Source organism: Nilaparvata lugens, chromosome 13 (genome assembly GCF_014356525.2).
Source record: "Nilaparvata lugens isolate BPH chromosome 13, ASM1435652v1, whole genome shotgun sequence".
Classification (NCBI taxonomy): Eukaryota; Metazoa; Arthropoda; class Insecta; order Hemiptera; family Delphacidae; genus Nilaparvata; species Nilaparvata lugens.
The window spans coordinates 22977300-22991559 of NC_052516.1; the positions used below are offsets into that span (position 1 = coordinate 22977300).

General features: G+C 35.7%; 1 protein-coding gene across 1 annotated transcript in view; it reads left to right on the forward strand.

The window, feature by feature from the left end:
• Positions 1-482: 482 nt before the first annotated feature.
• Positions 483-14260, forward strand: part of LOC111051393 (homeotic protein female sterile) — a 38595-nt gene continuing 24817 nt past the window's right edge. Inside the window, exons 1-4 of the mRNA XM_022337903.2 lie at positions 483-635; positions 3241-3609; positions 5715-6358; positions 8137-8427. Of these exons, the coding sequence (XP_022193595.2) occupies positions 3302-3609; positions 5715-6358; positions 8137-8427 (1243 nt within the window). The 5' untranslated portion in view covers positions 483-635; positions 3241-3301. The remainder of the gene's footprint in view (positions 636-3240; positions 3610-5714; positions 6359-8136; positions 8428-14260) is intronic.

The window sequence follows — 14260 nt, forward strand, 5'->3', positions numbered from 1 at the left end:
GCTACTGGCCCACAAATTGAAACAGGCTACCTCAACTTCAAATGACAAAATCTTGTTTAAAACTCTCAATGACAGAGTGACAGAATGTACCGTGAACTCTTTACAAGAAGGGTTTGTAGTTAATTAAATTCATTTGTTTGTTTATTCAAAAGTTACATAGATAGGCCTACTAATATATTAGAACATATTTATAAAAAAAACTACATTTTTTGTCCCCCATTTTATTGCTTTAAAATCACTCATTATAACAAATTATAATGTGATTCTATAGTGCTTTTTAATAAAATAATTTCTATGAATTAACATTTTTTATCTTCAACTAGATGAATAAAAATAATCTGAATTAGGTAGTAGGCCTACTTTTATTGTAAGTAAAACGCTCAAATTCAAATTTCCCGCAGACCAGCTGTGACACTCGACTATCGAGAAAATTCAAAATCGATTTCAGCTGTAGTCGATCTTTTTAATATCAACTATCGAATTGTCTCCGTGGAAGCAAATGAACGAAAAGCGAAGCTTCAGAAAACAGAATTCAAGACAAAAAGAAATGGCTTCCCAGATTAGTAAAATGCTCAGTTAGTAATCAATTTAGTGATTTGCAACTAGTTTTGACAGCAATTATTTTATTAAACAAGGCAAGTAAACAATTATTGTCTTATATTTTTCATGTTTTTTATGGAGCTAAGCTGATAAGCAATGTTGATCGATTACTATCTTGGTCAATAACCTCATGTTATTAAGTTTGCTTTTTAATCAATTTCAATTCTAAGTATCTACTTTAAAGACTGTTATCTTCATATTTTTCAGTTTAAATTACGCAATTATATCTAGACTAATGAGTTTGTATTTTGTGTACACAGATTTTGAAGACTCAGCTTTTTAGTCACGTATGAGGTTCTTTTGTTTGCATCCCGCTTTATGAGGTAACTTATGTCCTGAACATAGGCAACCAATATTATCAGTTTGCATTATAATTCAAATTCAATTTTAAAAATAGTCTCATCATACAATAAATAGCTTAAAGCCTAATAAGCTGTTCATATTTATAAACCTTTTAACAGCGCATAATAATTTACTTGAATCACCGCAAGCTCCATTGGAAAATTATTATTTTAGGTTATGATGTTGAATAACTAAAAAATCTTTACGGTAAATGCTCTCATATCTCTAAACTACTTTATTTTGAACTTGAACCATCCATGATAGACCTATTAAGCAATCATTTAGTTAGTTTTTGTTTTTATTATAGTTGGCTGTTGATTTGAAGCTGTAGTTTATCATGTTAATTTGAATCTGTTAGAGCAACATAAAGGCCTAATCTTTGGTGACTCAAATTATTGACTCATAATTTGTAGTTAGTAGCCTAAATGTTGACTAAATGCGCGCCAGTTTTGAAGAATTTTCATAAACTACAAGAATTACATCGTATAATGAATTTGAATTATAATATCCAGCGTTCTTCCTTTTTAATATTGATTGTTCTTCACCATACATTGAACATATTATTCTACAGTCTATTGTAATACAGCTTTGGAAAAACAACTCCAATGTACACTACCTGTTGATTTATCTAAAGATGGTCGCTAAGTAGTAAGTTGAATAATTTCAACTTACTACTCTCAAACTTTTGATACTTGATAATGGGATGAATTATTACATTAAACGTTTTCACCCGTATCGATTTCTCGCAGATACGACATGATAGAAAGCTCTCCAATTGGGTGATTGTCAATATGCTAAAACAACCAGTCATCTCAAAAAGAGAGCTTCATGAAATTTATTTATTTATTATTCAATCATTCAGAATTATACAACTAACAGAAAAGTAGTAGCCTACCACAGGCTACAAGACAGGTCATGTTGTCATGTCGGCGAAAAATCGGTAGGCCTACTGTAAATATGAAAACTGCTATTGGTTAAGGGTATGATCACATTGGATGTGCAAGTGCATGTCAGATCATGCATGAGCCAAGAAAAAATCTGGGAGCCATTGAAACACGTTGTAACTTATCTGTAGCTGCTCACACTTAACGCAAGACATTTGCTGCTTTCAGTTTGAGTGTTTCAATTGCTCTTTCTAGATTTTGTCCTTCATAACCAAGCGTGCACTTGCACATACGCATCTAATGTGATCTCCCTTATTCTCAGCCAATTTAAGGAAATTCTAGTTCTCCTGACAATTAATGTGTAACAACAATTGTTGAGTGTGATAATGACTAATCGAGGTTAGGTTCCTGAATGCTTATTTCATTATTTTCTATTAATGGTGATGGTTTCTTAATCCATTCCGAGCTGCAATGTATTAACACACTTTTTTCTATGTATTTCACACGACATGCAGTCAAATATTTAAGTAAATAATCAAAATCTTCTACTTACTGACTGTAGTACTTTTGACCGTCTCGCGATCATTTTCAACAGTCAGTTGATCGCAAGACGGTCGAAAGTACTACAGTCAGTGAGTAGAAGATTTTGATTATTTACTTCAGTAATCCAGTATATTCCTTCCATGACCGGCAGTCGCCAGACAGACTTCGTCAAAATATAGAACATTCAATACACAAATAACGAGAGATGGCCGCAGATAGGTTGTTGCATGTGGCTCTGTAGAAATGCTCATGAAACAATCTCAAACTGGTCTACAAGTCCACTGGTCACATCATCTCTCAATGAGTAGAGAGGGTAGTTCATGAGTTTTTCACGAACCAGCCTACAAAACTTCCCATACTCCAGCTCACGAACACAAATTGGCAGTCTGTTAAAAATCTTTAGCATCCGTAAGGGGTAGCATTCGTGTGCTTTCGATAGTCTGGAGTAGGGCAGGTCAATGTTGCCCCGTCTCCTGGTATTGTGGTGGTGCAGCTGGCCCCTCTCCTGGTAGGCATGAACCTCACTCCTTAGGAGCCGTAGGGAGCTATACATGTACTGACTGTACACTGTCAGTATTTTCAGATGTTTGAAGATTGGCCGGCAGTGCTCCAGGTAATGTGATGACGTGATGACACGAAGAACTTTCTTCTGTAGAAGGAGAATCCTTTCACAGCTACCTGCATGGCCCCATAGTACTATTCCGTAGCTTATATGACTATGGAACAGCCCATGGTAGGCTGTAATCAAGTAGTTGGCAGGCACATGTTGCTTCAGCTTCCGATTGAATATTTGACTGCATTTCGTGTGAAATACAAAAGTGTATTTTCTATTGTTTTGCTGTGGACTGAACTAAATGATTTTTGTTTACAGGTACCCCGATGAGATAGCACACTAAAGAGAGTACCGCAATCAAGAGACTAGATAGAGTACAATGTCGGAGCCGAACCGAAACGACAGCGGGGGCGGAGCCAGCCTTGGAGGGGGCGGAGCCAACCATGGAGGGGGCGGAGCCCCGAACGGCAAGAAGCGGTCGATAGATGACATCATCAACGACCTCCAGTACGAGGGGCAATACATGCTGCTGGGCTCTTCGGCCCCAGGGGGCCAGATGGGCGGGGCCAACTGGAGCCAATCAGCCAACAGCAGTCCCAATCAGCTGTTTCTGCAGCAACAGCAGACCAGTCAGGACAGGCAGCAGATGGGTCGTGGGTTGTACTATGATGGGGTTTCACCTACCAGGTGTGTATTTGTTTTTCATCATCATTTATTGATTTAGTTATAACATATTATATTATCATGGTGGAGGCCGTTTATGTTCCAAATTTCTTGCCGGTTTTTAGTTTGTTTAAGACTTAGACCAGATATAGAATAGACATGCTGGGAAGTGAAACCTCTAAAGCCAACATGATGACGTCTTACTGGGGCATTTCACTTAAAAATGGCAGTAAAGATAGAAAAACGTTGCAGAGTCTCTTAAATTGACTCCATTTTGCCACTGTGTACACAGCTGTTACTCAATTCATCCCATTTAATTTGATCCAACATTTGTCTCCATTTCTTTGATAAGATAATCAATTTCATGTAATATCAATTGAATCCACCAATGAAATATCTTTTTTCGTGATTTGATTCAAAACTTTGCTTTGGGATCAGATTATGTTCATAAAAATCTGAAATGGCGGCTAATTTAAAAAGCTGTGAATACACCAATCTGAACTTCAAAACAACAGAAATAAAGTTGCTCGGTGGGTAATTCTATTTCAAATTCTCTTGAAAATAATAGCAAAATAGAAATCTTATTTACAATAAGATAATTTGAATGAACTCAATTTTGATATAACCTTTCAATATTATCTAAACAAAACAATCTACAATGTAAACAAACTCTACAGAAAAGTTTTCTATCAGATGCTGACGTCACGATGGGGCGATATGGCAGATCGACTTTAAGTGTGAATATACAATGGGCCGTGTCTATTCTATATCTGGTCTAAGGTTCAAGCCAATAATTACTGTAGATTATTATCTATCATTACTGTCTTGGGAGGATGGGAGTGTATAAACTTTTGAAATTAATGAAGTAGGATGAGTTTCATTAATAGGAGTCAGGATCGTTCATCATGTTATACTGGTATCTCAGTCTGACTGCGTGTGTTAGAGTAGGCCACATGAACGGGTTTTCAGGCATTTTTAGGACAAGTCAAAAGGGCAGGATTGTTTGATTGTCTGATTGGGTTGGCGTTTAGGAATCAGCTGATAATCAGCCAATCGGAGAGCTTATTGCCCTGCCGACTCTTCCGATAAAAGCCTGAAAAAACGCTCCTGTGGCCTCACATTGATACCAATATAGCATGGCCTGTTGTGGACTCATATTACTATTCAATCACCAAACTTGGCTCTTAACGTAAACATTTTCAATCTGTTCTTTTATTTCATTTGCATTTTAACTGTTAATAAATCATTCAAATTTATGGAAATATTGCCAATCGATCTATAGTTGTGTCATTACGGAAAATTTTTATAGAATACTAGCAGGTAACCCGTGCTCCGCAAGGGTCTTATTTTACCTTATTATTACCTTATTACCGTTGACCAGTTGTCGCTGGATAGGCTGTGTCAATGTTGCTTAGGCCTTAGTTTTGATCAGTGGACGGCCTCAGTCCCCTCGTCATGGATGAACTCTTCTACAGAGTATAGTGGCTTGGATGCCCGCCTCCATCTCATCCTTCTCTTAAAGTCAGAAGACCCCAGCCTTATCTCCTCAGGCAGAAGATTGAAGAGCTTCAGCGCCAACATTGGAAATGATCCCTGAGTCCTTGAAAGTCTACATCTTGGGATGTCAAGATTCCTTGCTGATCTGGTGTGGTGTCTAATTGAAAACTTAACAAACTGTAAACTTGATCGACTGTAATCTTGAAGAATTGAAAACAGGCCAACAACCATCCTCTGTAAATAAAGAATCTATATGCAAAATTTCAAGTTGATCAGTTCAGTAGTTGAGACGTGATGATGCCTCATTCGTGAATTTCCTATCCCGTATGTGTATAAGCCAGTTCTTTCCTTTTTTATATTATAGAAGATTCAAATTCAAATTTTATTTATTCAAACTCACAATATTACAATCAGAATCAATAAGAAAAACAAAAACACACAGCTCAGTAAGATGAAAAATAATTAATGAAGATTAATAAAATAAATACTGGTATTTAGAAATAAATTTGTGAATTGGAATAAAAAATACTACTTGCTGGAAGTATACAATACTACACGTTTGCAAGTAGGAATGAATATCACTTCAACTAATTCATTCATCTATCATAGAATATCTTTTTGTTTTATTGCAGGATTCAAGAGCTATCACCCAGCAGCGGTGAAATGATAGGCATGGTAGACATGGGCAATGGCAACTTTGTTAATGTTGTCTTCAATCCATCGGCTGCCACTAGAAACAGCCAGCTGCACCATCAGCTCAGCAACTCTTCACCAACTGCTCAGCAACCACGCGATCCTTACTATGTGCACCATCAACAGTTGCTTCAGCAAAATCCACAGTTGCTGCAACAGAATCAACAGTTGCATCAGCAAATGAATCAACAGTTGTTGGGTCAGCAGAATCAACAGCTGTTGCAACAAAATTCTCAACAGTTGCAACAACAAATCCAGAATCAGCAACTGTTGCAACAGAATTCTCAGCTGTTGCAACAGAAATCACAGTTACATCAGCAGAATCCTCAGCAGTTGCTTCAACAAACCCCTCCGCAGCTGTTGCAACATCAGACCACGCCCACCCAGACTTCGGCAGCCAATCAGGTGCATGCAAATGAGTACGGCCTGTTTTCAACGCCATCTGGTGGCAAACCGGTTGTAGCGCTGCAGGCCAATCAACAGCTGATTGAGAATTTGGTGGGAAACTGGTTGCCCAATCAGAGCGGGACTTACAGTCCGTTTGGATGCAGTAATGCTAGTGTGCAGAGCGCTAATGAGAATGGTGAGTAAAAACTACTTAATTTGAAATTAACTGTGTTTTTATTCAGTGAAATGATATGAGGTGTATGTTGTAAAAAATTAAGTTTGAATGATTTCAAGATTAATCTTCTCAAGGTATCTTCACATTCAATTCAATTCATTCTTGCTTTATTGTCATGGGCATTTCACACAAAATATCGAGGGACCAAGCTTTGCTCTGGAGTGTAAAAGCATAGAAAATTTGTAACGGAAGATTGAATTTATAGTTTATATTTATTTATTAATTTTCTCAGTCGTACAATTATTTTCACAGTTATATGAGGAGGCACAACAGGCTTATGCCCAAAACTGTCCCTTTTCAAATTTATACTACAGCCCAAATCAAAATCTAGGTTAAGCTACTATCACTCATCAAAATAACAATTTATTTACACTTCAAAAAACAAACATATCAATTACAAATAGATACACATGAATCTATTTTGAGCTTTATCATTTCCAAACTATTAATATAATACTACTATTGAAGTATTCACAGTGCTAGTATTAACTAAATCTTCTATATAAAATTTCAAGTTAATCAGTTGAGTAGTTCGTACGTGATGATGCGTCATTCGTGAATTTCCTATCCCGTTCGTGTATAAGCCAATTCTTTCCTCTATTATACGGTATTATAGATTTTGAATTTTGGTAGCATTATTACATTTTATTACGAATTTCGTCTACGTAACTATTTAGTATCATTGTTATGATGCGTCATTTATGAATTAAGCTTTACTTCTAAAAAAGAACAGTCAAAATATTGACTAATACGATATTTTAGGCTAATTGATGTTTCATTTGTTGCTTGATTTGTAAGATGTCCTATTTTGTTGCTACAGAAAACTATTTATAAATATGGTTTTGATAAATAATTAATAATGAATAAATTCATACGTTGATTATTGATTGTAACTACGTATATAATATTCTGAATGCCTTGTTTTAGAATTTGTAATGTTGGCTGTGAATAAATTGAATTTGAATAATTTAATTGTAATTAGAAACTTGACAAATTTAAATCTTGAAGAATTTAAAATAGGCCTATAACCATCCTCGGTTAAATTAATAAGAATCTATAAAATTTCAGGTTAATCAGTTGAGTAGTTCGGACGTGATTATGCGTCATTAATGAATTTAGCTTTACTTCAAGAAATGAACAGTCTAAATATTATACGATATTATAGGCTAATTGATGTTTCATTTGTTGCTTGACTCGTAAGGTGTCCTATTTTGTTGCTACAGAAAAATATTTATAAATATGGTCTTGATAAATAATTAATAATGAATAAATTAAAACGTTGATTATTGATTGTAACTAAGTATATAATATTCTAACTCTGCCTTATTTCACCATTTGTAATGTTGGCTGTGAATAAATTGAATTTGAATAATTTAATAGTAATTAAAAACTTGACAAATTTAAATCTTGAAGAATTTAAAATAGGCCTATAACCATCCTTGGTAAATTAATAATCTATACTATGCAAAATTCCAAGTTAACCAGTTTAGTAGTTCAGACGTGATGATGCGTCATTCATAAATTTAGCTTCACTTCTAAAAATGAACAGTCGAAATTTTATACGATATTAGAGGCTAATTGATGTTCCATTTGTTGCTACAGAAAACTATTTATAGATGGTCTTGATAACTAATAAATAATGAATAAATTCAAACGTTGATTAATTATTGTTTGTAACTACTTATATAATATTCCGACTCTGCCTTGTTTTACAATTTGTATTTTTGGCTGTATAACAGGCCTAGACGACTCGTCACCGCTCCGCTGCCAACCGCCGCAGCCGCAACCGCAACCGCAAACGACCGCGACTACCGCCGGCCGCAAACCGCGCGCGGTAGCCGAGGTGCGACCGATGCGACCGACCTATTCGGACGTGCTCACCAAGTCGGCGCCTCCCGCCGCAACCGCAGCCGCAGTCAAAACGCAGCCGAATGCGACCGCCGCCGCCGCTGCGGCTGGAGTTGCGGCTGGAACCTCAGCTGCGGCTAAGAGTGAGGCCAGAAAGCAGGGCGGAAAAGGCGCCAAATCAGGTTAGTAATATAAATCGGGTTTCAGCAGCAAATCAATTTTTTAGTTCAAAATAAGTTTCTAGATCTAAATCAGTTTTCTAGCTCTCATGTTCCCAATATTAATGTTTTTTAATAATAATTATCATTATTAAACGAGAATCCCAATTAAATGCTGTAAATCACCCCGAAGACTTCTGCTACTGTTTACCCTGTTGTCAATATTTGCAGTAGCAGAAGTCTTTGGGGAGATTTACAGCATTTAATTGGGATTCTCGTTTAATAATAAAAATAATAATACTGTTTATTTATTTCCACAAGAAAAGAACAAAATAAACAATCACTTTGGAGTGATTCAGGGTAGCACTCTGGGCCCAATACTGTTTTTAATTTATATAAATAACCTGAGTAAGGTGAATATTGATAATAGTCATATATATTTGTATGCAGACGATACCGCGTTGCTTTTTGAGGGAAACAACTGGGATGAGGTTTTTCACGCAGCTGAGGTAGGATTGGGTGTTGTGAAGGACTGGTTTGATGATAATCGACTAACCATCAATATCAGCAAGACGAAATACCTACCTATTTCCATTAGAGCCAATGGTGACCCAATCGGTCTAGAACTGAAATTACACACCTGTGGCGCACAGAATAATTATACACAATGTCAGTGTGAGTGTATTGAACGAGTATATGAATATAAATACCTCGGCGTGATATTTGATTGTCGGCTGAAATGGAGCAATCATATACACTACCTTAGAAATAGGCTCCGAAAATTTATTTATGTATTTGCATCATTAAGCGGAATCCTTACACCCACTATAATAAAACAAGTTTATTTTGCTTACATTCAGTCCATCTTACAGTATGGTATTATAGCTTGGGGTGCTACATTCAAAACTACATTGGCTCCTTTATCAACTGTTCAGAAACTTATAATGAAAAGCGCCTTACGCAAACCACTAACATATTCATCAGATTATCTCTTGAAGAATTTAAGGTATTAAATATACAACAATTATACATAAGAACCCTAACCTTGTATATATTCAAACACAAAGTAGCTATATTTTCTAATATCATTCACAATTATAACACAAGAACAGCTGTAAATATCGGTATCGTCAACCCCAGACTTACTAGAACTTTCTCCTCCACTTCGTCACATTATAAAATGCATTTCCTTTTTCAAAAACTGCCCGTCTACTTGAAAAATCCTGTCAATTTGAGAATAAGTCACTATAAAAAATTAGTCAACGATTGGGTGACTTCCCTAAACCCAGAGGAGCAGGAAGGTATTTTAGTATCACCTTACTCTTTCCGATGATTGTACCTTTTTTTTTTGGCTAATAATTATTGTATATTGCCTAAACATTGAGGGTGAGTGACTGATGGGTGAATGAGTACGCTTGTTGGATGTGAGTGTTCTTGATCCTTGGTCAAAAAAGCAGGTTTTCAACAATATTATTGTATCTTTTTTACGATTTTATTTTGTTCGTCGATCTCACCGTGCTTCCCACTTCGTTTTTAGTTTTGGTTTATTTTATTTTTATCCATAATAATACCTCTCTCCAGATTGAGTTTTGTTTTATTTGTTACACTAGTTCCATTTATTCTTAAATAATTTTTTTTCTATTTTTATTGTATTTATAGTCATAATTTTGCATAGCTATGAATAGTTAAATTTAAGATTATTTATATTGGATGCTACTAGACAACTCGCTCCTCTCTCACAGGCATGTGCCCATAAGAGGAGCCTCCAATCACATGTATTTTTATTTTCTATGTTTTACATACAAATGTATTGTTAATCTTTTTTGGAGAATAAAGAATTTCAATTTCAATTTCAATTTCAACTTGTGCAAGTGTAACAAAATAACCAACTACTTATTAATACTAAAATAATGATAATGACACATAATAATAGAATATAATAGAGTATAAAGAACACTTACAACAAGAAATCACTATCAATAGCCACAAAATTGAAGCATTACAAGACAGTCACTCAACCGGTAATAACTTACGCAAGTGAAACCATCTTTAAAACTACCAATACCATCGCAATAGACAAATTACTAAAAATCGAAAGAAGAATCATCAGAACCTGTATTAACAAGAACTATCAAGTAGATGGACACTGGAGATTAGCTTCCAACGAAACTGTTTACAAAGAAATGAACCTGTCACAAGTACAATAAAAAAAAGCGAATATCTTTCTTCGGTCACCTGATTAGAGCTTCGGAGGACAGACTAAGCAGAAGAATTATTGAAAAGTTGTGGAAAAGTAAAACAAATATAAAATGGATTGACGAACTCAAGGAGGATATGAGAGAGTTGAATATAACATTCGAAGATTTGAAGAACAAGTCGGACAACATCAGAATCCTGAAGGACAAACAGACCAGACTGCAGATCAAAGTCAGACACAGAATGGGAAGAGTGATTTCGGACGAGGAAAGGAAATTAATTTCTGAACGAATGAAGAAATATTGGGCTGAGAGAGGACGGAGTAAAGGTGGAAGATACTGACTACAGTGGTCCAATGAAGGCCATAAAATTATAATAATAATAATAAACCATATGTTTTCGTTGTCAACAAAAATGCAAATGAATTGTTTTCGTAGTAAATAGTGTCTCCATTTTCTTATAGACTCCACAATGGCATAGGCTTCTTTCTCAACAGCTGAATGCCTGGTTTCACTTTGGGACAAAGTTCGTGAGAAAAAGGCTACTGGTCGAGAATTTTGTGTTAATGTTGCACCAATTGCAAAATCTGATGCATCTGTCTCAATTATGAATGGTACATTTTCATCAACAAAGAGCAGTACCGCGGAAGCAATTTCATTTTTCAACAATTCCAAAGTTTCCATCTGATCTTGAGATAGAGGGAATTTCTGTGTGTGGACAAGGGGGTGAATCTTTTGAGAAAAGGTTTTAATCCATCGGGAGTAATGAGCCAGTAATCCCATGAGTCGTTTCATTTCTTTAGCATTTCTTGGGGGTGGAAAGTTCATGAGTGGTGCAAGGCGTTCTGGGTCAGGTTTAATTTCTCCATGTTTTATCTCATACCCAAGGAACTTCAATGATTTTTTTGAAAATTTACATTTTTCTTCATTTATAGTCAAGCCATACAATTCAATTACTTGTTGAAATTTCTTAAGATTTCTGTCATGTTCTTCTTGATCTGAACCGCAAATGACAACATCATCCAAATAGGCAAAGCAGTCGTTCAAATTCTCTCTTTCTATAAGTCCGTTTATTGTACGTTGGAAGGCAGCTACTCCATTGGTTACTCCGAATGGTATTCGTTTGAACTGATAAAGTTTTCGGCCTACTTCAAAGGCAGTGTAATGTCGTTCATTCTCAAGGATCGGTATTTGATGGTAAGCTGACTTGAAATCTACAGTACTAAAAAAGTTGTACTTGGCAATTGTGTTTATAAGATCTTCGATCAATGGGAGAGGGTATGCGTCTAAATTTGTGAATTTATTAATAGTCTGTGAATAGTCTATGACCATTCGTTTCTTCTGTCCATTGGTTACAATGAAAGGCTGGGCACGCCAACTGGACTGGCTTTCCTCAATTATTCCTTCTGTAAGGAGGCGATTGACCTCATTCTTCATGAATTCATAGTCATCTTGTGGGTGTCTTCTGGATCGGGTAGTTATTGGGTGGCAATCGGGAGTCAAGTCATTGAAAAGGGAACATGGTTTTATCATGGCCTCCACCAAGAGGCAATCTTTCAAGGGTGGTGTGGTTGTAGAATTATTATCTATTACAAGAGGCTGTTTATTACCATTGAATGCTAAACTTATTGTAGAGTGATTCATCAAAAAATCGTGACCAAGTATCACATTGCAACAGCATTCTTTTAATACCAAGAGTTTAATATTGTTGTATTCATTTCCTTTGTACACAATATTGCTATAAACACATGCTTTTGTAGCGGTGTTATGTTGAACAGATGCAAATCTTATAAAACAAGAATCTGATGCAGTTTTAAATTTATTTGTTTTTGCAAATTTTTCATCAATAAAACTGGCAACACTTCCGGTATCAATAAGAGCTGGTGTATTTATTCCATTCACCGAAACAATAATTGTAGCTTTAGAAAGATTACTGGCTATACCAGCTGCAGTAATAGTTTTTTATATCCGCAACGTTGGCATTGAACGGATTTCTCTACAATTGCCTGTCGATTTTGGGTTACAGCATTAACATCTGAGAAAGATTCACTCAAGCTTATGTTTTTATTTTCTTCAACAGAGTTTGTATAACAAGTACTTTTAAAGGAGTCGGCATATGTTTTTGCGGATTCAAGAACACGTGCTTGGGAAACGGTTTCTTGTAGACTCAAATCTCCTTGTTGAAAAAGTTTTTCTTTAATTTCAATAGAACATAACCCTGAAACAAGAGCATCTCTAATATGCTCGTTTTTGTTTTCTTCGGCTGACACTCTAGTGAAGTTACATGATAAGCTTAATCTTTTTAGTTCAGAATAGTAGTGATCAATGGACTCACCTATTTGTTGTTTTGCATTAGCAAGGCAGTATCGTGCATAAATTTCGTTCTTCGGTTTAACGAACATATCTTCCAACATGGATATAGTTTCTTCATATGAAGTATAGCTTTCCACAATTTCGTATAAAGCAGGTGATAAGAAGTTTACCAATATTTTCATTTTGTCTTTGGTTGTCGTTCCTTCTAAGAAATTTTCGAACGTCTTTTTCCAATGTTTCCACTCTCTCTCTGCCGTAGGCGAATCTGGGTCGATAGATAATTCCTTTGGCTTGAGAAACTTGTCAATATGTGATTCCATCTTATCTTCTTCGTAGTTACGGTTTTCAATCGTTTTTGTCTTTTTCTTTGTCGGCATTTTATTTGATTAAATTGAAATAAGTAAACTCTTCATTTGTAGAGCTTTAATCAAATATAATTGAACATGACTTTCTACTAGTAACGGATCAACAACATTTGATATTTATGAATGAATCAATGACAACGAAAAAGACAAAAACGATTGAAAACCGTAACTACGAAGAAGATAAGATGGAATCACATATTGACAAGTTTCTCAAGCCAAAGGAATTATCTATCGACCCAGATTCGCCTACGGCAGAGAGAGAGAGTGGAAACATTGGAATTGTTGAAAAATGAAATTGCTTCCGCGGTACTGCTCTTTGTTGATGAAAATGTACCATTCATAATTGAGACAGATGCATCAGATTTTGCAATTGGTGCAACATTAACACAAAATTCTCGACCAGTAGCCTTTTTCTCACGAACTTTGTCCCAAAGTGAAACCAGGCATTCAGCTGTTGAGAAAGAAGCCTATGCCATTGTGGAGTCTATAAGAAAATGGAGACACTATTTACTACGAAAACAATTCACTTTGATCACTGACCAAAAATCAGTCACATTCATGTTTGGCACTCAACACAATAGAAAAATAAAAAATGAAAAGATACAAAGGTGGCGCCTAGAATTATCTGAATACAAATTCAACATAGTCTACAGACCTGGAAAAGAAAATGCACCAGCTGATGCACTCTCTCGTATATGTATTACAGCTGGTTGTTCAACATTGAACTCAGCTTTGGCAAAATACCATGATGAACTTTGTCACCCTGGTGTAACTCGTTTCTACCACTGGCTCAGAATGAAAAATCTTCCCTATAGCCTACTGTAGATGATGTAAGGAAAATTTGCTCCAATTGTGCAATTTGCTCTGAAATAAAACCACAGTATATGAAGACAAAAGGAAATCTCATAAAGGCAACAAAACCTTTTGAACGAATTGATATGGACTTCAAAGGACCCGTACAATCAAAAACAAGAAATAAATACC